This window comes from Ambystoma mexicanum, chromosome 3q (genome assembly GCF_040938575.1).
Source record: "Ambystoma mexicanum isolate Mex_15411 chromosome 3q, UKY_AmexF1_1, whole genome shotgun sequence".
NCBI lineage: Eukaryota > Metazoa > Chordata > Amphibia > Caudata > Ambystomatidae > Ambystoma > Ambystoma mexicanum.
The window spans coordinates 870,476,901-870,503,295 of NC_090926.1; the positions used below are offsets into that span (position 1 = coordinate 870,476,901).

The window sequence follows — 26,395 nt, forward strand, 5'->3', positions numbered from 1 at the left end:
TTCGGTTACTTCAGCTTCCAGTGGTCAACTTGCTTTTTACGCCAGAGGCCTCACCTTTTATAAAGTTCCTGCACTCACTCCTCTGCTATCTCTCTCAGTATTTTACGGAAATGGGAATTTGGCTGTCCAATTTGGACATCCAGACCCCCTGTGGGAGCTGGTCCTATTCAGGCACTCTGGCAAAGGACAGGGGGGTCTGGAAGCCTCCTCCCCCACTTCCTGCCTGCCCAGACCCTCTGGAGCCTAGGCGGGGACACCCCAGGGATCCTGACAAAAAAAAGGCAAATGCCCACACTGACCTCCCCCACCCAGAATGGTATAAGAAGGGCTAACAAAGAACAACCACGCTAGTAATGGCGAAATAAAAAGGGAGGCCCCAAGTTGGTACTTGGGTGCCCCTATTGTCCACTACTGAGGCTATGGACATAGCCTGCGGTAAAATAATTACACAGTAGTTGGTAGAACACATCCACCAGCCATAACTAGGAGATTGTCTATGTGACTAAAAAGTCACAGGAGCATAGAGGTGGAAGCTAGGTATCCCTTTGGCACTAACATTAAGTGGCGTGTGCCAATCGCTCGGACTATGTTTTGTGAGAGATGCTAAGCATCTCCCTGTCCTTAAGAACAGCAGTTACTTGAGGATATAGGAAAAGAGTCTTCAACGAGGACCCTAAGGTCCTCGTCTAACACTGCCCATAAGGAGCTGCATGCTGAAATAGACTAATACATATGCATTTAAGAGCTATGGAGCAGACAGACGCCATAGTTCAAGTAGAATACAAAGAATAGAGTCCCAAAAGACTGAGCCCACAAGAATGAATGAGTGGAAAAAGGCTCCACTCATTCAGGATTTAAGGAAATAAGGTCCAGAGGGTCAGTAAAAAGTGCTGGGGGTCTCACTAGGAGAGGGGATGAGCATACAAATGATAAATCTCCCTTAACACAAGTCGACACGTCTTTGTAATATATATTACTTGTTGAACTTTTCGCTAAAATTTCTGTTCAATGTTATTTGTTTCTAAGTTGTATTGATAAATACTGGCATACCAGTTCTACCTATGTCTTCCATGATATGAATATGATGCATTTGAACGTGCTTATTATTCCTGTTTAATGAGATAAAGGTTTGACTCTTTATCAACCTATATAGTGTTTGAAGTGACTCTTATTGATTGACTTAACTTGCATGATTTACATGATGGGAAATTGAATATGAGTGGACATATGTATTGGAATTCTTGACTATGTGATGTACTCATTGTTGAAGTTCATACTCCTGGGCGCACCTTGATTGTGAGGCTACCAGGAGCATAGACTACTCTACTATACCTGGGGCTTATTGTCCCCCAAGGAGTGCATTTAAGGGCTACCGTGTGGCAACATAGGGTTTTGTTTTGCTCATCTCCAGCAACACTGCCCATAAGGAGCTGCAATAGACGAATACAGATGCATTTAAGAGCTATGGAGCAGACAGTCTCCATAGTTCAAGTAGAATCAAGTACACTCAAACTGTAAAGTCGCTGTACGGTCCCACCGCCTTTCTCTTTTGCCTCCAACACCCGGCTCCAACTGTATAAGCACATGCAGACTATAATGTTGTTGAACTGTTCCCACTGCTTATTTCTATGTGTGTCACTGTAACCAAGTTCTCAAGTATCCTTGTAATGTTCGCGCCCGGCTACCTATGGGTTTGGTTTTGCGCTATATCAAATAAACAAACAATACAAAGAATAGAGTCCCAAAAGACAGAGCCCACAAGAATAAATGAGTGGAAAAGGCTCCACTCATTCAGGATTTAAGGAAAAAGGTCCAGAGGTTCAGCAGAAAGTGCTGGGGGGCTCTCATTAGGAGAGGGGATGAAGCATACAAATGATAAATCTCCCTAACACCTGGGAAGGCAGCAAGAAGGCTAAGAACAATATCTCCAAAGAACTGAGGCAAAGACCACATGGTACAGCCATTTTGAGTGTATAATTCTCAAAATGACATATTGTAATTACAAATAAACGTGCATGCGAGTGCATAGAAATAAATTGTAGTACTTAATCTGCTGGCTCTAGCCTGTTGCAGGCACATCCAAAAGATAACAAAAATGTTACTAGAGAAAGAGTGTTAGGCAGAATTGCATGCAGTACCCTCTGGGACCACCACACACAATTAGGACTACAGGTGTAAGCCAAACCAACCTTTGGTATAAGTCTGTATCACACAGTTTTTGGTAGCGAGCTGAGCAGCCATGCTTATCTCAAGAGTGAATGTGAGCCGTACAAGAAGTTACACAGAGGACCCTCAATCACAGTGGTTCAAGTAGACACTTATACTCAAGGTGTATGTGTAAAACACTTACTAATTTATTACACAATCATTTAGAAAACATTTCACTAGAAGGAGGCAACTTAATATTATATACCAATACACTTCAAGATTTTGAGACAGTTGGAGCTCCCCTGAAATAGTGGCCAAACGGCAGTTCAGTTACTTAGAAGTGAGCAAAAAAAGGCACAAGGTAAGTAGACTAGATCACATATACTTGTTAGACAGTGCAAATAGTTTCAGTTCACCAGAAGAGTCCTATGCAAGTCAATAGGCCTAGGCCAAAGTCAATGGGCTAGTGTTCTAGAGCAGTTCTGGTATCAAACGGTAAAGTCTTTGCAAAAGTTCTCAGAAGTAGTTTAGGTGAAAAAAGAATCATTTGTTGGGTCACACGCTGTTTAGTCCTGCAAGTTGGGAAAGTTTCTCAAACTTTCACCGCAAGAGTGGCATTCTCTCAGTCGGGTTGGCACAGTACCTTAGTATGAAGAAACAAATGCAGCTGAAGTCGTTGGTTCCTGGCAGTTCCTGCAGATCTCACTGTTCCTGAGCCTCAGTCATGAGGACAAGTGGGAGGACGTCGGGGGACTCCTGCACTGCACGGGATCGTTGGAAAACGCAAACAAAATGGAGTCACTTCAGTTCGAGTAGCTGTTCTTAAAGCACACAAGCTGGTGTCCTTCCTCCTGGTTAATCCTAACCAGCTGGTTAATCCTAACTAGCTTCGAGAATGGTATTCAGGTGGCTTATGAGTTGATTGGTCCCACCAACTCAAAGGAAGAAGTCGTCCTTGTAGGGGCTTCTCTGTCGAGATGAACCTCCTCTTCCAGCTCGTCTTCGGTTCTTTCATTCCAGTGGTCGACTCTGCTTTCCAGTCCAAGAGGCTCGCCTTTTAAACAGTTCTCTCCCTTTCATTCCAACCTAGCTGTCACTCACCCAGCAGGGTGGCTGTCCTTGCCGGACAGTACGCCAGCCAATCACGCCAGAGTGCATTTGGGTCTCCTAGGAGACTAAGCACAGGGAGTTTCGGGCACCTCCCTCACTTCGTGCCCACCCCAGACACTCAAATGCCAGAGGCGGTCTTCAGTCCTGAAGCCTGCCAAAGGCATATGAACAAAGAGACCAAACCTGGTTTGGCGGGCAGAGACAAACACTAGAAAGACCTTTCCAAAAAGAAATGGCGAAAAAAGGAGACTGGGACCTGTTTAAACAAAGGGGCAGAAGGCGCCATCTTGAAAAACATGGCTCCTGTGATTTTTAGCTACCAGTGTTTGCGGTCTGGAAAAATCATGGTAGTTCATTGTAAAACCACTGCCACCAGCCTTTTCAATAGGAAAGTGTAGCATTTGACAGCTACATGAGTAGTTGGACACAGGATACTATGTAACCCCTCCAGCACTCCATTGTAAGATGGTATGTGCTGGGTCTATACATTTGGAAAGACTAGTAAAGTCAATTTCACTTTACATTCTCTGGGAAACAGTAGTTTATCCCAGAGAAGGTATTTAAACCAATGGGAAGATAAAAAAGACATCCCTTTGTCACTGCACTGAGGGTGCTGTGTAACACACATGAAAAGATGATGCCTATGGAGTTATCTAAAACACCATAATCAAAGAACACAAGTGTAAAATACACATCAAAATACATGAGTGGAGAAAAAAGGCTCACACTCTTTCCAGGTAAGAAAATCAAGTCCTCAAAAATTCGACAAAGTTGCTGGGGGTCGTCTCTAAGGTGAAGGGAATTGGCACATTTATGCAAATCGTCCCTAACAAAGAGGACTCTAAGACGGTGATAAGTAAAACAATATAGGAATCTCACACAAGGGACAGTCCCCCTGCACTGGTAACCATATGAGCTAACCACTAACCCAAAGTAAGTGAGATAAATCAAAAATACTTTCCTTAGCCCCCTCAGTTCAAGCCATAGCATATAGCGGGGGTTAGAAAAGTTGCAAAAAGAAAAATCTTTCCTAACTGGCAATAGGCTTGCAAGGCCTATGATCTACACAGTGTGCTCGCTGCACTAGTGCATCGACTCCTGGAACTGATGGCCTCTGCAAAAGTGAAATTTGTGTCGATGTTTTTGGTAGCTTTTACTTCTGTAAGAAGGATCTGTGAACTATGTGACTACATGATCTCAAAATATTAGTGCACATGCTGAGAATGATTTTCTTCAATTTTTCAGTAACAAGAGATAAAAAGATTGACCTGCAGAAACGACAAACCCAACGGAATGTATTTAGATGTAATGTCATTGGACTGAAAGGTTGTGGCAAAAGTGGAATTCTTCAAGCCCATCTGGGAAGAAATGTAATGGTGAGCAAATCCAAATTAGTCATGTTTTTTAATATATTGTTTTTACAATATTAAACAATCTATATGTCTTATTTGTGAAGTGTCTGTGCCATTTTGTTTCTGGTATCAGATCTCCTTGAATTATTAATTTAACTCCCAGAGATCTGATACCAGAACCAAAATGGCACAATGGGAAGTCTCCAAGTGTCTACTTCGCAGGCCCACTTGGGATGGCAGAGCTGGTTGTAGATTTCCATTTCACTAACGCAGCATTTTCAAGCATTTCGGCATTTCACTTCTATTGTTCTCATTACATTCCTAGGAGAAATCCTGATCCTTAAAACAGTCATTCATTGTACATGCTGAACTAGAGATTGCATATATCTAATTTCTATATTATCTAGATCATCATGGTGATTTTATAATTGCCATATTCAGCATGTGCGCCTTTCCATTTGGAAAAACCCATTAAAATTGCGGACGCTATCTGGTCCCGTGGAATTTTCCGGTATTCTTTCATGCCACATCGGTAATGAAAATGTTTTACAATTTAGACATCGATACATCTCATTGGGTTAGGAGCATGGAGAGAATGTAATTCCCCCGACCTGCTCTTTCATTTTCTAGGGCATTGGAAGTACTGACATCATAGTGCCTATCTCCGTATCGGAGGAGTTACTGTAATCTTTTTTTTTTATTTTAAGTACATTAAAAGATGCAAAATATTTCCACCGTGGATCCCTCTGTTGTTGGAGGCAAGTCATGCATACAAATTCCAAGCACCACGGTACACCTGGCAATATTGATGTTTTTAAGAGTATTATTCGTATTGCCCCAACCCTTGAGCACTTAGTTGCTAGTTCTTATTATCAGGGGTAAACGTTTTAAGGTGCAAACTACTAGCCAGGCCTTAAGTCACTCGCCCCCCTCAATTCCCCAAATACAGAAAGTACACCGTTTCTCACACCCAGAGAGTCAATTCTCACCCGCTAGTGGCAAGTGCAAATGTTGAGGCCTGATGGAATCTTCACTTGAGATTCAGCACTGACACTTGAATGTTTGCGATGTAAGGTTCCTAAAGACCTAGATCTCAACAGTTCTTTGGAACCCGTGGCACTTGATATAGCGGTAACCGACTGCCCAATACCAGTGGAAGGAGCCTCTCATTTTATTGCAGATCTGCTAATCCTATCCTCTTCGGGATGGGAAACCAAACTCTGAATGTCGTGCTTGTAAACATTTTAGGCGTCTGGATCATCAGTAACATGAATATCTTGCTTCTTGTATACACGAGGTGTTTCAGCAGAGAATTCTTAAGACTTCTGACAGTCTTTGCAACATTCCATCTATCGTTTCTAATCCTTATAAACTAATATTGAGGAAGCAGTAAGTGTTCTTCTTTGTATTCTGCACTACCATCCCTGTACTTTTGAGGGGTTTGTGAAACAAACTGTGACAACTGCAGTTCCTGGCAGTGGTGTTGCTAGAGCAGGGTGAGGAATGTGCATTATTACGGGGCATCGCCAGGGAAAGCCACTGACTCCTTTCAAAGGTGTTTATTTGTAAGTATACATAGATAGGCTTGGATGGAACCACTGAGGTTTAGTTATTAAAGGACTTTGAAAGTTGGCTCTAGGAACACCCCCATCTCACTCTCCGTCTCATCTCCCTTGGGTTACCTCCACCCTAGCCCAGGTGTCCATAACCCGGGGTAGGCTTGGTAACCCCTACTATCTTTATTTGATTTGAGTTATTTATACCGTGCACCTGACAAAATCAATCGTATCTGGGTGCTGATGTCACAAAATAAATGTAACGGAGCTTCTTCAGAGGCTATTATAACGCAGAAACAACCATACACAGTTTAGTAGCTATACCAAATGATATTCCGAGCTGGCCTTCATTGGCTCTGCATCAAATCTCATTTTATGGGCAGTCTTTCACTTTGGGCTAAGGCTTTGGTGGTCTCCTTGAGGTGTTTGTTTGCTTGCTGACTCCCTAGCAGCATTCTAACTGTTCCCACTCTAGCCCTGCTTAGTGTTCTGTGGTAGTTAGGGAACAGTGCCTTGCACTCGCCCAGTTGGAATCTCCTGAACCTAATCCGTCTTTCCTTGCCGATCTACTCTACTTCCCTCCTTTCGCTTCTCCTCCCAACCATGCTTCTGTCCATTTGATATTCTACTCTGCCTTCTTATCTCGACCCTTAGATGTTACTTTCTCTCATTTACTACTTCCTCTCCACCTACCTAGTCTATCCTCTTTCCACTGATACCACCTTCTACCACTACTAAACTTTTCCAATACTAGTACTTCTCCACTATTACCACTCCTCTACTGCTACTACCAGTTGGAGAAAAGCACCATTGATCACTTCCAAGCAAAAATTTACCTTTTCAGCAGCTACATATAAAGCTGCTCTTATGAATGCCAAAAAAGAGATCTTTAACACAAGAATACACAATGCTAAATCTGGTACTAAAGAGCTCTTCTCTATCTTACGAGAACTGGAATCTCACGTACCCCCCACTGAGGACTGCATCAAGGACAAAACCTGGTGCAATAATATCAAACAAGCGCTCTATAATAAAATAGCCCTCCTGCAAGCCAAAATAGAATCCAAAAAAGCCAGTCTCACGCCTAAGGACCACCCTGACAACCGGCATAGCCATCTAACCCCTGACTTCCCCCTATTCCAATTCTCTCCCATTATGGAGGACAAAGTAATAAACATAATTGCCACCTTAAAACCTTCTAACTGTCTCAGTGACCTATGTCCTGCCTCAGTCATCAAGGACGGTGCAGGAGATCTGGCCCCTTTCATCACTGCACTTATTAATGCCTCATTTAAAAACTCAGCAGTTCCCAATAACCTCAAAGGGGCGTAGGTCCTATCCCTGCTCAAAAAAACGAACTTAGACACCAACACTCCCACTAATTATAGGCCCATCACTACAGTCCCATTCCTCCTAAAAATACTAGACAGAGTAGCATACCTCCAAATCCAAAAACATTTGGAAGACAACCTTCTAGGACTGCGACAATTCCGCTTTAGACCCAGGCACGGGACAGAAACGGCCCTTCTGGATCTAAAAATCAAAATGGATGAAGCCAAAGACAAGGGCAAGCTGGCAATTTTGCTGTTATTGGATCTGTCTGCAGCCTTCGACCTAGTCGATCACCGAACACCTCTCCTCGGCTGCCGCATTCTCCCAAGATGCCACCAATTGGATTTGGTCTTTCCTCTCGGACAGAACAACCAGGGTCTTTGCCCCCTCGGGCGGCGCCTCTGCAGACCAGTTCCCAATCCAATGTGGAGTCCCCCATGGTTCTTGTATCTCCCACACACTTTACAGCATCTTCTCCAAGCTCCTCTTCGACCGCCTTGATGACCTGGGCGTCACATACACCAACTATGCTGACGACACCCAGGTCCTCATCACCCTCACAGGGAATTATGATGAGGATGTTGCTAAACTGAACGAGATCTACCTAGAAATACAAGCATGGATGGCCACCCACAGCCTCTGCTTAAATGACGATAAGACGGAACTGCTTATTGTCGGCTCACAGTCCCAACAAACTGGACCCCAGGTTCCATTCCTTCACCATTGACGGTAATGTCATAAAAGTATCTAAGGAAGTAAAAACTCTAGGAGTATACCTCGACTCCACTCTCCCTTAAAAAGCAAATCAACGCCACCATCTCAGCAACGGCCTATACCAATAAACTTATAAATGCCTGCAGACCATCTCTACTAGCAGCTGCCTCACTTTAGCTAGAGCCCTCATACTATCTAAATTAGATTACTGCAACACTCTTTTCCTCGGCTCTACTAACCACAACCTGAACAGACTGCAGATTCTGCAAAACAATGCCCTCTGCTGCGCTCTCAATCTTCCTCGGAAGGCCCACATCACCACATTTAGAAAGGAAGCCCACTGGCTCCCCATCCGAGATAGAATTAAACTCCGGGCGCTCGTCAACACACACAAATGCCTACACTTGACAGCCCCACGGTACCTTTCAGACACGTTCATGAGACAGCACTCTACCAGACCAACCTTAACACCCTACCTTCACCAACTCACCATACCAAAGTTGAACCTGAAAACTGCTGGGGGAGCTAGCTTTCCGATATTGGCAGCTAAATACTGGAACGCACTTCCTATGACGATTAGAGCAGACACCTCATTTTGGTCGTTTAGAGCCAAAGTCAAGGAACTGCTCTTCACCCTAGAATGAATGTACGTCATAACTGTGGTATCCAAACTGTAAACTGATCACGCTGCGTTTTACTGTACCTTACCTTTCGACCACTCTGTAACGCGACCTATTGTACAATTTACTATGTTCTTTTTCTGTTCATATTCTTTTTGTGCAACAATATGTAATCACTGTTGAGCTGAAAGATTCTTAGCGCCCAGTAACCCGAGGGCTGGCCTGCGCTTTACAAATAAACAAACCAAGCTACTACCACCACTGCTTCACTTCTACTACCAATATCTCCCACTACCTCTTACTACCACTCTCTACTACTACCACCTCCCTCTTCTTACCCCACTACCACTGATTACTACTACCACTACTCCACTGTCTCCTCTCACTACAATTCACTACTTCTCCCACCACCTCTCTACTCCCACTTCCACTCGCTCAGACACACATTCACTCTACAGTACCATGTCCCTTCCTAAAAGCCTTCACATTACTTCACTCCGTCCTCCTGTTGGTCTCTTGCCCCTCCTTCCACCTCCGACCTTACCCTTTTAACACACCAAAACCCTGTTCCCATCTCCCTTACATTTACCTCGCCTCTCTGATTTGCTGGCTCACCTCAGCCAAACCAATCTGATTATTTCCCAGGATCTGTGGGAGGGGTAGTGTAACGTACAAAAAGGACTTCAGCCCCATCCTTTGTTCTCTGCGAGCTTCGCCCTGCTCAGATGCAAGTCCACCACCCATGGGGAACGGCCTTCCCCTTCTGTAAAGACCTTTCTGTCGGCCCTCTTTTACCTTACAGGTCCCTATCCCCAGTGCTCTGCCATATCTCGGTACCCTGTGAGAGGCCTCTACGCAGGCAGGCCTCACGCTGGGATGCCTGTGCCACTGAGACCAGTCTCTTCCTTCTTTCCTGGGTGCCGCCGCCCCTCACCCCACCCCACTGCACATCTCTCCAGCAGTACTCGCAGAGGAGGAGGAGGAGTAGTAGTAGTGCCAGGTCCTTTCACCATGGCAGCGTTATACAATATCCCAGTCTTCCCAGGAACCAGCTGTCATGAGGCCTACCCCTGGGCATCCGGACCAAGCCCATCAGCCCCTGGAGCAGGCATCCAGGTGCTTACTAAAAGCCTGGCAGCCCCGGCTAGGTGCTGTCTGGGTACAGTCCTGGCACCATTGGCGCCAGGCTCATAGAGGAAATCAGTCCTGGCGCCATAGGCACCAGGCTCATGTACATTACTTACCTCATGCAGACAATGCTGCAATGAAGTCAAGCCAACATGAGGCCTGAATGGGACTACTTTACTTCAGGGACTGTTTTTTTACTTGGGTGTGGTTATGGGGGAACTTCTTACCTGGGACTACTTTGAAGGCTATTTAAACCACGCCCGAACGGCAGCACATGCTTCGCGTTATTCTGCATCCAGCAGCGTAACGCTCACCGTGCCTGCAGTCAGCATCCAGTCTTCTGCCACACCCGCCTCGAATCCAGAGCTCCTAGAAAAAGAGGAAAGAAGAAGGAAAGGTTAGAACACGGACATTATTTCAATTCCTTACCTGATTCCAGATCCATCACGTCTTCAAACTTGGAAAGGACATTATTTCTGCACGCGTCGCATCGCCAGCTGCAGCGCCGCGCCATACTCGCCAGTCCTCACAGCATTTTTCGATTCGGCGCTGCCTCCATCATTTTCTTCGCCGAACTCCAGCATCTAGGGGACAAAATAAATATAAGGTGAGCCGAGAGAGCCATCAAATACAATCTCTTTTTTACCACCATAGACTTACCTGATTTACCACCGGAGGCATTATTCTTTAATATCCCGCAACTTCTTACGCCGCACCTGTAAGGAGAGAGAAAACAACAAGTTAAATACATGCATCTTTTACCGTACAGTGTTGGGTGATACAGACTCTTACCTGACCGCCATCAGCTGCCACAAGACAATCTTCTCTTGGACCCAGCTGCAACACAAGAAGGGAATGGGACAAGAGTGAACATCGGACATATTGAACTCTTTGGGCTTTATACTTACGGGTTCTCGCCAGGAACCTCAGAGTCAATATTCATCCAGAACTCTTCCATCGCCTTTGAACCAGTGAAGTAACTGGTATCTACGCGCCCCTGCATTCCACGCAGGATGGAGAGCTCATCATTCAAAAACATAAGGTGAGATTACTGAAAGGGAATATCGGAGGTGATTAGTGGGGAGAACAGTGGGGTGCCATTACTAGAATCCACGGTGGCTAAATCCCTTTCTCCACTTGCAGGAGAATACTTCTACGGGTCAAGCAGACGAGATTAGGCAGGCCAGTCCAGTGTGTCATCTCTGCACTACGCTTCATGTTGGAGGAGACCACAGCTGTCCGGGTCCGATCGACGCCCCTGTGGGAGCCAGGTGAGCGTAACAGAACGCGAAGCCTATCTACAAATCCCCACCCGGGCGTTATGGAAACCTCAGAAATAGACCAACTAGCCCAATTATATGGGGAATTTAGGGCGGAAGTGCACTCCGCGTGCCAAGAAACTAATGCCCTCAGGAGAGAACTGATTGTGTCAAAGGAACGCGCTGATGATCTTGCTAGACAACTGCTGCAAAACCAAGCTGGGCAAATACCCCTACCTGGACTCTGGGGGGAACCCAACTCCTGTTTCATCGAGCAATCCTGTGCAAGTAATTCTACCAGGGACTATTCCTATAGCTCCACCCGAACACTTTGCTGGGGACCCAAAAAGGTTTGCAATGTTTATGAACCAATGCCGCTTGCACATTTTATGCAGACCTGGAGCTTTTCCAAATGACCAAGCCAAAGTAGCATTTGTACTATCATATCTTAGGGGCAGGGCAGCTGATTGGTCAATTCCACTAGTCAACCAGGATGACCCTCTTCTTCGGGATTTTCAGGGTTTTCAAAGGAGCATGAAAAGACTATTCGCCAGACATTCACAGGGGCAGGCCTTGGATAACAAACTTTTATCCAAACGACAGGGTAACCAGGATCTGCTAACCTATATCGCAACCTTCAATATGTTGATGGTGGAACCCGGATGGCCTGAGGAGAAACGAATTACATTATTTCATTGTGGACTTCGGGGAGAACTCAAAGATGTTTTGGCTCAAGTTGTGAACCCACCTCAGGATTGCGCAGAATATATAGACTTAGTGGTCCAGTTAGTCCACCGACTTCAGAATAGAAAGGCTGATCGAGCTAAATTCGAGAATCGGGTATGGGTTAAACCCAAGGTTACCCCCAAAGGAACAGATGCATCAGAACCTATGCAGATCGGGGGGGGTTAAAGGGCCCTTAACTCAAAAGGAAAGAGAAAAGAGACGGCAGATGCAATTGTGTCTGTACTGTGGAACCGCAGGACATTTTCTACGGGATTGCCCTATAAGTAGGAGCTGCTGACAAAAGCCGAATAGAGCCTGATTCGGGAAACGACCACGCCTGACAAGCGTAGAGGTCAGTTTGTCGAGCTTAAAGAAGGACACCCAGACCTTGCACCTAATCATACCAATAGTCCTTATTGATCCAAGGCAGCCATCACATATGCACGCAGTAAGGGCATACATTGATAGTTGGGCCGTAGGAAACTACATGGACCACGAATTGGCCTCCTTTGCAAAAAGACCGCTTCGGATGTCATCACCACAGTCGATGAAACTGAAATTGCCTCTGGGCCCGTAACTCATTCCACTACTGAGATGACACTTTTGGGTCAAGATGGGCATCGAGAAACAATTGTGTTTGACTTAATCAAGGCCCCACAATTCCAAATAATTCTGGGAATGCCATGGTTGGAAACACATCCTTGTATTGAATGGCGAGAGAAGAGAGTGACCTTCCCGGATTGTGCACACACCTGTTACCCAGAAATAACCTTGAACAAAGGCCTGGCCACAGTCACTAATCCAGTCGTGCAGTTACCTCAGGAATATCAAGAATTTCAGGATGTTTTTCAAAAAGAACAGGCAAACACCTTACCACCTCACAGATCATACGATTGTCAAATCGACCTCGTACCCGGTGCACAACCTCCATGCAGTAGGATCTACGCCCTTACGGAACCCGAAAATCTTCACCTACGACAATACTTGGATCAATACCTTGCTAATGGCTTCATTCGTCCATCCAAGTCTCCTGCATCCTCAACTTTATTCTTCGTGCCTAAAAAGGAAGGTGACCTTAGAATGTGCATAGACTACTGCGCATTAAATCAGATTACGGTAAAAAACCGATACCCATTGCCTCTGATCCCCGAATTACTAGACCAAGTAAAGGATGCTTGTATCTACACTAAGTTAGATCTCCGAGGGGCATATCATCTGGTACGTGTAAAGAAAGGCGATGAATGGAAGACTGCCTTTCGCACCAAGTACGGGTTATTCGAATACCAGGTGATGCCCTTTGGGTTGTGCAATGCACCAGCAGCCTTCCAGTATTTTATGAACGATGTCCTTCGGGAACTCATTGACGTCTGTGTTGTCGTATACATATACGATATTCTAGTGTACTCCTCCTCAGAACCAGACCATGTTAAGCACGTTTGTGCAGTCCTTGAGAAACTATGCCAGCACAAGTTATACGCAAAATTGGAGAAATGTGTTTTTCATTCTACAGAAGTTGAATTCCTTGGATTTATCCTGACTCCAAAAGGAGTTCGAATGGACTCTCGAAAGGTGGACGCAATCCTCAAGTGGCCATCACCCAGTTCAGTTAAAGGAGTACAAAGCATGCTTGGATTTGCTAACTTCTATCGCAGATTTATTCCTGAATTCTCACATATTGTACACCCCATCACAGCACTTTTGCGAAGAAACAAATGCTTCTTGTGGACTGAAGAGGCTGAAAGAGCCTTCCAAGAGCTCAAATTGAAATTCACGTCTGCACCCGTCTTAAAGCATCCACGCCCTGAGCTTCCATACATAGTTGAAACCGATGCATCCAGTTTAACCATGGGAGCTGTCCTGGCCCAGAAGGATCCTGAAACCGGTTAACTTCATCCAGTAGCATTCTGGTCAAGAAAGTTCTTGTGACCCGAGTTAAACTATGCGGTTACTGATAGTTATTAGCCATCAAATCTGCCTTCAAGGCTTGGCAACATTATCTTCTCGGTGCCAGGCATACCATCACTGTAATCACTGATCACAGGAATTTGCAGTATTTGAGAACAGCCATGGCCCAATCATCGCGTCAACTTTGATAGGCATTATTCTTTGCCGAATTCGATTTCGTGATCTTATCGACCAGGCTGTAAAAACGGCAAGGCAGATGCCTTATCCCGAATAGGGATGGGAGAAGCATATTCGAATCCGGAACCGGTGCCTAGAATTTCAGATCAAAGAATTCTTGGCATAACTACTCTACAGACTTTAGAAGATATTCATTTAAAAATCCAACAACTTTTCAATCCTGCAGCCCTGGAGGACTGGGTAAAGAAAGGCAAAGATTATTCAGTCAGCAATGACCTACCTTACTATCAAGGGCGTTTATTTCTACCACACAAGGAACTACAAGAGCTAGTTATCTCCAATTATCATGATGCTCTGATGGAAGGACACCCAGGTATCGCAAAAACTGAAGCTAAAAAAAATTAAAAGACAATTCTGCTGGCCCACCTGGCGAAAAGACGTAAAGTCATTTGTGCTATCTTGTGGCATCTGCACCCAAAACAAAAGTCAGAAGAAAAAAACAGCTGGTCTTTTACAACCTTTGGATATTCCACCTACACCATGGCATACTTTGTCTTTAGACTTTATTACTGATCTACCTCCATGTAATGGATTTAACACCATTCTAGTTATTGTGGATCTTTTTTCCAAGATGGCCCACTTTATTCCTTTAAAGGGATTACCGTCCGCTTCAATTTTGGCCAAGGAATTTCTCGAAAACATTGTTCGAATACATGGATTTCCTTCTGTATTGGTCTCTGACCGAGGTAGTCAATTCGTTTTGCAATTCTGGAAGAGATGTCAATTAGCGCAAATCGACGTGAGGTTATCAACCAGTCACCATCCCCAGACCGATGGTCAGACGGAGAGGACCAACCAGACTCTTGAACAGTACCTATGTTGCATGCTACACCAAACCGAAAGCAGTTGGAAGGATATTTTATGGATTTCCGAATACGCATACAATAACTCTGTACATTCAGGAACCGGACAAAGCCCCTTTTATACCATATATGGACATCCTCCTCGAACCTCAGAACTCGATTCGCCTCAACACTTAGAAATGCCCGCAGTGAATCATCTGCACTCTACTATTACACAAGCCTTTAAGGAAGCAACAGAACATATGAAACAAGCGAAAGAGAAATACAAGAAAAATGCTGATCAACATAGAAGTGATGCTCCACAATACCAAATTGGGGATCAAGTTTGGCTGGCTACAAAACGCATACCTCTAAAAGGGACTCAGACTTTTAATCCTAGATATTTGGGACCTTACACTATTAAGGCCATTATCAACCCGGTGGCCGTCAAACTGGAATTACCCTCTAATATGCGGATTCATCCTGTCTTTCATGTTTCACTCCTGAAACCAGTTCAACCCAGGACAAGACTAGCCAAACCACCCAACCCCATCCTAATAGATGGGGACCCCGAATTCGAAGTTAAAAATATCCTGGACTCTAAAATGGTTAAATCAAGACCTTTTTATTTAATCGACTGGAAGGGTTACGGACCACAAGAAAGGTCATGGGAGCCTATTGACCACGTTCATGCACCTCGGTTGGTGAAAAGATTCCATCGGAACTTCCCAGACAAACCAGGACCAAGGGGAAGAACACCTTTAGAAGGGGCCTTTGGGGTGGGGGGGGGGCGGGAGTGCTGTCATGATGCCTACCCCCGGGCTTCCGGACCAAGCCCATCAGCCCCGGGAGCAGGCATCCAGGTGCTTACTAAAAGCCAGGCTCATAGAGGAAACCAGTCCTGGCGCCATAGACCATGCTGCAATGAAGTCAAGCCAATGTGAGGCCCGAATGGGACTACTTTACTTCAGGGACTATTTTTTTTACTCGGGTGTGGTTCTGGGAAAACTTCTTACCTGGGACTACTTTGAAGGCTATTTAAACCACGCCTGAACGGCAGCACATGCTTCGCGCTATTCTGCATCCAGCAGCGTAACGCTCCCCGTACCTGCAGTCAGCATCCAGTCCTCTGCCACGCCCGCCTCGAATCCAGAGCTCCTAGAGAAAGAGGAAAGAAGAAGGAAAGGTTAGAACACAGACATTATTTCAATTCCTTACCTGATTCCGGATCCATCACGTCTTCGAACTTGGAAAGACATTATTTCTGCACGCGTCGCATCGCCAGCTGCAGCGCCGCGCCATACTCGCCAGTCCTCACAGCATTTTTCGATTCGGCACTGCCTCCATCATTTTCTTCGCCGAACTCCAGCATCTAGGGGACAAAAGAAATATAAGGTGACCCGAGAGAACCAACAAATACAATCTCTTTTTTACCACCATAGACTTACCTGATTTGCCACCGGAGACATTCTTTAATATCCCGCAACTTCTTACGCCGCACCTGTAAGGAGAGAGAAAACAACAAGTTAAATACATGCATCTTTTACCGGACAGTGTTGGGTGATACAGACTCTAACCTGAACGCCATCAGCTGCCACAAGACAATCTTCTCTTGGACCCAGCTGCAACACAAGAAGGGAATGGGACAAGAGTGAACATCAGACATATTGAACTCTTTGGACTTTATACTTACGGGTTCTCGCCAGGAACCTCGGAGTCAATATTCATCCGGAACTCTCAACGCCTTCGAACCAGTGAAGTAACTGGTATCTACGTGCCCCTGCATTCCATGCAGGATGGAGAGCTCATCATTCAAAAACATAAGGTGAGATTACTGAAAGGGAATATCGGAGGTGATTAGTAGGGAGAGCAGTGGGGTGCCATTACTAGAATCCACGGGTGGCTAAATCCCTTTCTCCACTTGCAGGAGAATACTTCTACTGGTCAAGCAGACGAGATTAGGCAGGCCAGTCCAGTCTGTCATCTCTGCACTATGCTTCACGTTGGAGGAGACTGCAGCTGTTTGGGTCCGATCGACGCCCCTGTGCGAGCCAGGTGAGCGTAACACCAGCACAGCTGCCTGAAAATGTAACATCAGAGCGGTCCACGTTCTTGCAGGTGAATTCCCGGTCCCCAGGGTTTTGCCTGCACTTACGTTGGCACAAGGTGGGGGAGGAAATGGATTCTTTGATTTTGATCCTGGCTACACAGCAATGGATGACTCTGGACCTCCTTCCTCCCCATCCTAACAAGCCAAGGAGACTGACCTTGTCATACCAACCAGTGCCCCATTTCACTTCTCACCTTTTCTGTTGCTTTCATCTTTTTGACCACCGTGCATGGCCAGTCATTTGATGTTAGTCTGTTGTGAGGGTTTTTCAAAGTCACTAACTGCTGTAGGATTTAGTGAAGCTAACCTTGGGGAATAGAGCTTTCACAACCAGAGTTGAATTTAACCACTCTCTCCTAATTATAGCAAGGCTGAGCAGCCAGGGCAAGCGAAGGAGGGAGGGGGTCTTAGTTAATTACCCAGATGTATATTACACTAACACACAGTTTATGCCATTAAAGCTATGTAAAATAAAGCTATACGTGTATATAACTCTCAATTCGGTAGTCCTAACTGGGTTACTCACTAGGATTGCACAAAAATATGATAGAATATACTATACATTGCTAAAGTGGAAAAGCTTGTAGCAAACCAGACCAGTGTAGCTAGCCTCAGAAGTTCAGTTCCTTTATACCAAGAATCTGATGTTAAGGCAGCTTTTGCACAGTTCTCTGGTGGGAACTGTACAACCTCTGATGCTAAGGGGGGACAGAGTACCCATCCCAAAAATGTAAGCCAACCTCTCCTAAACTGATAATGTGACTGAGGTTTAACTCAAGGGAGGGTAAGTAGGTTGACACAAATGTACAATTAGTACACACACTCTTCTATAGGAAAAAAACACACTGTATACTGAAAGATATATACAGATGTGTTATTTTACACATATATAAACTTATTTCGAGGGGATTGGGTCCTCCGACGTATTCCATATCTATGACAGGTAATCACCACAGCTGTGCTGCTTCGGAAACTTTTTTCTGCGTCCTGCGTTGATGCACCGTCGTCGAGGACCTCCTCCGACGTCATCCGATGTGATAAGTAGGATGCACAACGCCCATTGCCTCAGTTCTGTTTTTTCCACGAACGTGTTGCTTCGTGAATATCGGTTACGCCTCGACTCTTTGGAGTTCTGTTCTTCTTGGTTCTTCGAACCTGTTTGTTTTTGTGAGAAAATCCTTCGTGTGGAGATGTCTTCTACTTGGTCTTCAACCCCGCGTCCGGGCTTCAAGAAGTGCGGGGAGTGTGGGTCCAAGATGTCGGTGACGGACTCGCACGATGCCTGCCTCTGGTGCCTCGGGGAGGCCCACGACACGGATGACTGTATCGACTGCCAGTTGCTCACGTCCAAAGCCTCACGGGAACGTAAGAAGTTGTCGGTAGGTCGGGTGTCCAAGCCCCGGAATTCAAAGTCTGCGGGGCTTTCGACGGATGATTCGAGAGGTGACTCTCCGCGTCGTCGTTGGAAGTCTCGTGGGTCTCCTTCTAGGAGTCGGTCTCGCCACTCCTCGGGCTCTTCGAGGCATTCTCGGAAGCGCCGACAGCGGTCGTCTTCCAGGTCCTCTTCTGAGGACTCTGCCCGGCACGTCGCTTACCCCACCAGCCGTGCGACGCCGGAGGAATGGGCTTCCTTCGGGAAGAAAATGCTGGCGATTCTCGAGTCGCAGGGTACTAAGCCGTCCGTGCCCCTGAGTGGGGTCGGCCGTGAGAGGTCGAGAGACACCGCTCACAAGAGTGGTCGGCACGAGTCACGGGAGAGGTCCCGTTCGGACAAGGGGACTCGTTCTCGACGTACCCGTTCCAGGTCCCGGTCCTTGACGTGTTCGAGACCGTGTGCACCTGTGATGTCTTCGAGGAAGGCGAAGGAGGGCGACGACAGGCTTTCTCGAGGCTCTGGCTCCGAGGAAGTCGTCGAAGCCGTCGACGCTCAGGTCGTCGAAGGACACGCTCAGAGCTTCGGCTTCGAGGACTGTCGACGCCGATGCCTGTTCTCTCGACGCCGGCGCAGATTCACTCGACGCCCTTAACGCCTTTCGAGGCCGGGATGCTCGCGGGAATTTCCTCCAAAAGGAGCCTTAGGAGACGTGTTCGTGGTGGAGTGGTCATTCCCACTGCTGTACGCGTTTCCTCCAGTCCCCTTAATCCAGCAAGTGCTGCGGAGGTTACGGAAGTTCGGTTCCCGGATGATCCTCATTGCTCCGGCGTGGGCTCGGGGGACGTGGTACCCGGACCTTCTCGACTTGTCCATCTGTCCTCCACGTCATCTTCCCTACCGAGACAATCTGCTCTCACGGGAGGGGATCAGGTTCTCCATCCAGAGGTCAGATCCCTCAACCTTCACGCTTTGCTTCTGAAAGGTTGAGGTATAAGGATTGGGACCTCCCTGAAGACGTGATGGAGGTGTTGCTCTCGGCCAGACGGCCAGCAACAAAGTCTCTGTACGGTTCCGTTGGCATAAATTCTGCGACTGGTGCAGAGTTCAGAATGTGGATCCTTTTGCATGTGACATCCCCATGGTTCTGTCCTTTTTACTTTCTTTGGCCCACAGGGGCTTGCAAGTGGGTACCATTAAAGGTTACCTGGCGGCGCTGTCCATCTTTAAGCGCTCGTCTGAAGAGTGTTCCTACTTTAAAATCCCTTTAATTTCACAGTTTCTGAAAGGGCTCACTAATGTGTTCCCTCCGTCGCCTTTCCTGGTGCCCAGTTGGGATTTAAACCTTGTTCTTAAGTTTCTTATGGGTGCTCCGTTTGAGCCTTTACATTCTTGTCTTTGAGGCTGTTGACTCTGAAAACTGTGTTTCGAGGGGATTGGGTCCTCCGACGTATTCCATATCTATGACAGTAATCACCACAGCTGTGCTGCTTCGGAAACTTTTTCGGCGTCTGCGTCCTGCGTCGATGACGTCGATGCGCCGCCGTCGAGGACCTCCTCCGACGTCCGACGTCATCCGATGTGATAAGTAGGACGCACGACGCCAGTAGCCTCAGTTCCGTTTTTTCCGCGAACGTGTTGCTTCGTGTTTCTCGGTTCTAGCCTCGACTCTTTGGAGTTCTGTTCTTTCTGGTTCTTCGAGCCTGTTCGTTTGTGAATATTCCTTCGCAGCGATGTCTTCCACTTCGTCTTCAACCCCGCGTCCGGGCTTCAAGAAGTGCGGGGTGTGTGGGTCCAAGATGTCGGTGACTGACTCGCACGACGCCTGCCTCTGGTGCCTCGGGGAGGCCCACGACACGGATGACTGTGTCGACTGCCTGTCGCTCACTTCCAAGGCCTTACGCGAACGTAAGAAGAAATTGTCGGTAGGTCGGGTGTCCAAGCCCCGGAAGTCGAAGTCGGCGGGGCTTTCGACGGATGATTCGAGGGGTGACTCTCCGCGTCATCGTCGGAGGTCTCGTCGGTCTTCTTCTAGGAGTCGGTCTCGCCACTCCTCTGCCTCTTCGAGGCGTTCTCGGAAGCGCCGTCACCGGTCGCCTTCCAGGTCCTCTTCCGAGGACTCTGCCCGGCACGTCGGTTATCCCACCAGCCGTGCGACGCCGGAGGAATGGGCTTCCTTCGGGAAGAAAATGTTGGCGATTCTTGAGTCGCAGGGTACTCAACCGTCCGCGCCCCCGAGTGGGGTCGGCCGTGTGAGGTCGAGAGACGCCGCTCGCAAGAGTGGTCGGCACGAGTCACGGGAGAGGTCCCGTTCGGACAAGGAGGCTCGTTCTCGCCGTACCCGTTCCAGGTCCCGGTCCTCGACGCGATCGAGACCGTGTGCACCTGTGATGTCTTCGAGGAAGACATCGACGTCTGAGGCGTCGAGGGCGTCGACAGGCTTTCTCGAAGCTCCGGCTCCGAGGAAGTCGTCGAAGCCGTCGACGTTCAGGTCGTCGAGGGACACGCTCGGGGCTCCGGCTTCGAGGGCTGTGTCGACGCCGCCGATATTGGAGGCGCTGCATCTGACGTCGACGCCGATTTCCTCGACGTCGACGCCGATCCTCTCGGCGCCGTTGCCGGTTTTCTCGACGGCGGCGCCGATTCGCTCGACGCCATCGACGCCTTTCGTGTCGGAGGTGCCCCGTGTCTCGGGTGTACCCCCTAGGAAGGCTCTGGCTAAGAGCAGGCACTCTCAGGTGCCTTTCCACCACTTGGATTATATTTCGGAGGCGGATGAGGATTCGGTTGGCCTGGTTCCTGATCAGGTGCCGGATGACATTGTCTCGGGCCATAGTCAATTTGACGATTTGAGGCAGTCGCTGCATGATGCTAGTGGTCTGGACACCTCTCCGGAGGTGGAATTTGGTCGGCCTGAGCCTGGCTCCCATGCCGATTCCTCATATCGGCGCCTTATGGCTAGGGTGTCTGAGTATCTGGGATGGTCTGCTCCCCCAGGGGAGTTTGTGCAGGATGATCTGACGGACATCCTTGATGTTGGTCCCCCATCTGACCCGGTTCTGCCATTCCATATGGCTTTACAGCGTAGGGTGGCGGCGGCTTGGACTGCTCCGGAGAGTCTCCCGGCAGTGGGCAGATCCTTGTCGCGGAAATACCGTCCAGCCAGTGGCGACCCCTGCTACTTGACCAGGCACCCCACTCCGGAAAGTTTGGTGGTGCAGGCGGCCACGGCCCCGGCAAAGCAGGCGTCGTACCCTACCATCCCTCCTGATAGGGACGACAAACGTTTTGATGGCTGGGCGAAGAAGGTGTTTTCTTCTGGTGGTATGGCGCTTCAGGCGGCCAACTCCATTTGTGCCTTGTCACGTTTCACGCACACTCTGTGGAACTGTGTTGCGTTAGCGGCTGAACATATTCCCGAAGGGGACGAACGGGATGGTTTCCTTGCTTTGGTCCAGGATGGTAAGGATGCCATGTGTGAGTCCGTTCGGTCGGGTTTGGACTTAGCTGAATGCGTCAGTAGGTCCATGGCGGCGAGCACCGTGATACGCAGGTTTGCGTGGTTGCGGAAGTCGGGGTTTGCTCCTGATGTGCAGTCCCGGCTCCTCAACATGCCCTTTGATGGTGAACATCTTTTTGGCAGCAAGGCTGACGAGAGCCTTGAGAGGTTGCAGACCTCAAAAGCTGCAGCGAAGTCGTTGGGCGCTGCAGTTCGCCAACCTCCGCCTTTTCGTCCTAGGGGACAGCAGTGGAGGGGTGGCTCCTTTCGCTATTACTCGTCCTTTGGTAGAGCGAGAGGAGCTGGCAGTCAAAGGGGCCAACGCAGGGGTACCAGAGGTGGACGACAGGGTACCCGTGGTGCCAAGGCCGCTCGGGCAGTTGCCTCTTTGCCCTCAGGTAACGCCGCAGCCGCTCCTACTCAGTCATGAGGCCTTGTCCCATGGTTCGCCGGTTGGGGGAAGGCTGGCGCAGCATCTTGTAGAGTGGCGTGCCATTACTTCGGATGTGTGGGTTCTGGAGATCATAACCCACGGCTACTGTCTTCCCTTTCGGCACAGGCCTCGCGACAATCCACCGGGGAACCTCTCTTTGAAGTGTCCGGATCCGCTCCTTGCGCAGGAAATTCAAGCCCTGCTGGAGAAAGGCGCCATAGAACTGGTGCCTGTAGCGGAGAGGAACAAGGGATGGTATTCCCCTTATTTTTTGATTTCCAAGAAAGACGGGGGATTGAGACCCATCATGGACTTGCGCGGTTTGAACAAACTCCTCAGGAAGGACAAGTTCAAGATGGTTACTCTCTCTCAAGTCCTCCAGGCCCTTCAGCTTCAGGACTGGTTGGTGTCACTCGACCTCAAGGATGCTTACTTCCATGTGCCGATCCATCCCAAGCACAAGAAGTACCTGAGGTTCGCGGTTGGCGACTCGCACTTTCAGTTTCGGGTCCTGCCGTTCGGATTGACCTCCGCCCCGAGGGTTTTCACCAAGCTCATGGTGGTGGTGGCAGCGCATCTCAGGCAAGGGGGGATTCACGTCTACCCCTACCTGGACGATTGGTTGATCAGGGGGAGCTCTCCCGAGCAGGTCCTGGATCATCTGTCCGTCGCCTGCCACTCCCTTCACAGGCTGGGCTTCTCCCTCAATTTAAAGAAGTCCCATTTGACGCCAACGCAGAGGCTCCAGTACATCGGAGCAGTGCTCGACACTTCCCTGGGGCAGTGTTTTCCTCCCCAGGTGAGGGCTCTTCACATTCAGCAGATGGTGCGCAAGTTTCAGCATGCCCAGACGCTCCCAGCGTTCGAGTTCTTGAGGTTGCTCGGCCTCATGGCATCCTGCATTCTTCTGGTGCCAGAGGCTCGCCTGCGAATGAGATCTTTGCAGTGGGCACTCAAGATGCAATGGTCGCAGTCCTCAGGCAGGATGTCGGACCCGATTCAGGTGCCGCCCTCGGTCGCCCGGGACCTTCTGTGGTGGGCCGTCGAAGGCAACTTGATGAAGGGGGCTCCGTTTTGGCTTCCCTGGCCGGAGGTGACGATCGTGTCGGATGCATCCCTCACGGGATGGGGAGCTCATGCCAACGGGCTGACAGTCAGCGGTCGTTGGTCTCCGTCGGAGTCCAGACTCCATATCAATCTGTTGGAGCTGAGGGCCGTCAGGCTAGCCCTGAGGGCTTTTCTGCCGACTGTGCGAGGGAAGAATGTCCTGATCCTGACGGACAACACAGTGGCCATGCACTACCTCAACAAAAAGGGGGGGGCAGGGTCACTTCCTCTGTGCAGGGAGGCGATGCAGCTCGAGTTCTGGGCCATCCAGCAGGAAGTTTCGATCTCGGCAGTTCATCTGGCCGGAGTCGAGAACGTGACGGCGGACGCTCTGAGCAGGCAGAGCACGATCTCTCACGAGTGGGAGTTGGCTCAGGAGATTCTCCTGGAGATCTTCGCCCTTTGGGGGACCCCTCAAGTGGATCTCTTTGCCTCCAGTGTCAACCGGAAGTGCGAAAGGTTTTGCTCGCGGGAATTTCCTCCAAAAGGAGCCTTAGGAGACGCGTTCGTGGTGGAGTGGTCGTTCCCGCTGCTGTACGCGTTTCCTCCGGTCCCCGTCATCCCGCAAGTGCTGCGGAGGTTACGGAAGTTCGGTTCCCGGATGATCCTCATTGCTCCGGCGTGGGCTCGGAGGACGTGGTACCCGGACCTTCTCGACTTGTCCATCTGCCCTCCACGTCGTCTTCCCTACCGAGACGATCTGCTCTCACGGGAGGGGGGTCAGGTTCTCCATCCAGAGGTCGGATCCCTCAACCTTCACGCTTGGCTTCTGAAAGGTTGAGGTATAAGGATTGGGACCTCCCTGAAGACGTGATGGAGGTGTTGCTTTCGGCCCGAAGGCCCGCAACTAAGTCTCTGTACCGTTGCCGTTGGCGTAAGTTCTGCGACTGGTGCAGAGTTCAGAATGTGGATCCTTTTGCATGTGACATCCCCATGGTTCTGTCCTTTTTGCTTTCTTTGGCCCACAGGGGCTTGCAAGTGGGTACCGTTAAGGGTTACCTGGCGGCGCTGTCCATCTTTAAGCGCTCATCTGAAGAATGTTCTTACTTTAAAATCCCTTTAATTTCACAGTTTCTGAAAGGGCTCACTAATGTGTTCCCCCCGTCGCCTTTCCTGGTGCCCGGTTGGGATTTGAACCTTGTTCTTAGGTTTCTTATGGGTGCTCCATTTGAGCCGTTACATTCTTGCCCTTTGAGGCTGTTGACTTTGAAAACTGTGTTTTTAGTTGCGGTTACTTCCGCTCGCAGAGTGAGTGAGTTACAGGCACTTTCTGTTAAGCCACCCTTCACTGTATTTCACAAGGACAGGGTTGTCCTTCGAGTTCGTCCTTCTTTTCTTCCGAAGGTAGTGACGGAATTTCATTTGGCCCAGAAGATTGTTCTTCCGGCATTCTATCCTCCTCCGCATCCTGGTAAGGAGGAGGAGAGGCTCCATAGGCTTGATCCTAGGAGAGCTTTGAGCTTTTATGTTTCTCGCATGTCCCGGGTCAGAGTGGACGATCAACTCTTTATTGGTTACGCTGGTAAGCGCTTGGGGCAAGCTGTGACGAAACAGACTTTGTCCCGCTGGATTATTTTGGCCATCTCGGAGTGTTACCGCTTGGCGGGCAAGGACCCTCCGGCTGGCTTGCGGGCCCATTCTACCAGGGGCTTGGCTGCATCTACTGCCCTGCAGAGGGGTGTTCCTATTCGCAACATCTGTGATGCTGCCACCTGGGCTTCAGTGCATACATTTGTGCGGCATTATTCCCTCGATTCCATCAGAGGGCAGGATCTGGCCTTTGGCAAGGCGGTCCTTTGCTCTGCTATTTGATTGGCTATTCTAAATTTTGTTTCTAAATTCTTTCCCTCCTCCTTGATTTGGTACTGCTTTGGGAGTCTGTCATAGATATGGAATACGTCGGAGGACCCAATCCCCTCGAAGAACAAGTTACTTTCTTACCTGGTAACGTTCTTTCGATGGGATGGTCCGACGACGTATTCCATATCGCTCCCGCCCTGCCTTCCCCGCTGCAGAATTTCTGTTGCGTTTGCAGCTTACGTTCCGCAAGGCTTTGTGTCGGACTGGCAGTTGACTATTGTCACACGTTCTGGGGCAAAAAACTACAACTGAGGCTACTGGCGTCGTGCGTCCTACTTATCACATCGGATGACGTCGGACGTCGGAGGAGGTCCTCGACGGCGGCGCATCGACGTCATCGACGCAGGACGCAGACGCCGAAAAAGTTTCCGAAGCAGCACAGCTGTGGTGATTACTGTCATAGATATGGAATACGTCGTCGGACCATCCCATCGAAAGAACGTTACCAGGTAAGAAAGTAACTTGTTCTATTAGTTGCGGTTACTTCCGCTCGCAGAGTGAGTGAATTACAGGCACTTTCCGTTAAGCCACCCGTCACTGTTTTCCATAAGAACAGGGTTGTCCTTAGAGTTCGTCCTTCTTTTCTTCCGAAGGTAGTGACGGAATTTCATTTGGCCCAGAAGGTTGTTCTTCCGGCATTCTATCCTCCTCCGCATCCTGGTAAGGAAGAGGAGAGGCTCCATAGGCTTGATCCTACAAGAGCTTTAAGCTTTTATGTTTCACGCATGTCCCGGGTCAGAGTTGACGATCAACTCTTTATTGGTTATGCTGGAAAGCGTTTGGGACAAGCTGTGACGAAACAGACTTTGTCTCGCTGGATTATTTTGGCCATCTCGGAGTGTTACCACTTGGCGGGTAAGGACCCACCGGCTGGCTTGCGGGCCCATTCTACCAGGGGTATGGCTGCATCTACTGCCCTGCAGAGGGGAGTTCCTATTCGCAACATCTGTGATGCAGCCACCTGGGCTTCAGTACATACATTTGTACGTCACTATTCCCTCGATTCCATCCGAGGACAGGATCTGGCCGTTGGCAAGGCGGTCCTTTGCTCTGCTATTTGATTGGCAATTCTAAATTTTGATTCTAAATTCTTTCCCTCCTCCTTGCTCTGGTACTGCTTTGGGAGTCTGTCATAGATATGGAAT

General features: G+C 48.6%; 1 protein-coding gene across 3 annotated transcripts in view; it reads left to right on the forward strand.

Annotated features, from left to right (window-relative positions):
- Positions 1-26,395, forward strand: part of RHOT1 (ras homolog family member T1) — a 1,148,557-nt gene that overhangs the window by 773,107 nt on the left and 349,055 nt on the right. For all 3 annotated transcript variants that reach the window (XM_069654964.1, XM_069654963.1, XM_069654965.1), the window contains exon 15: positions 4,504-4,634. In XM_069654964.1, the coding sequence (XP_069511065.1) occupies positions 4,504-4,634 (131 nt within the window). The remainder of the gene's footprint in view (positions 1-4,503; positions 4,635-26,395) is intronic.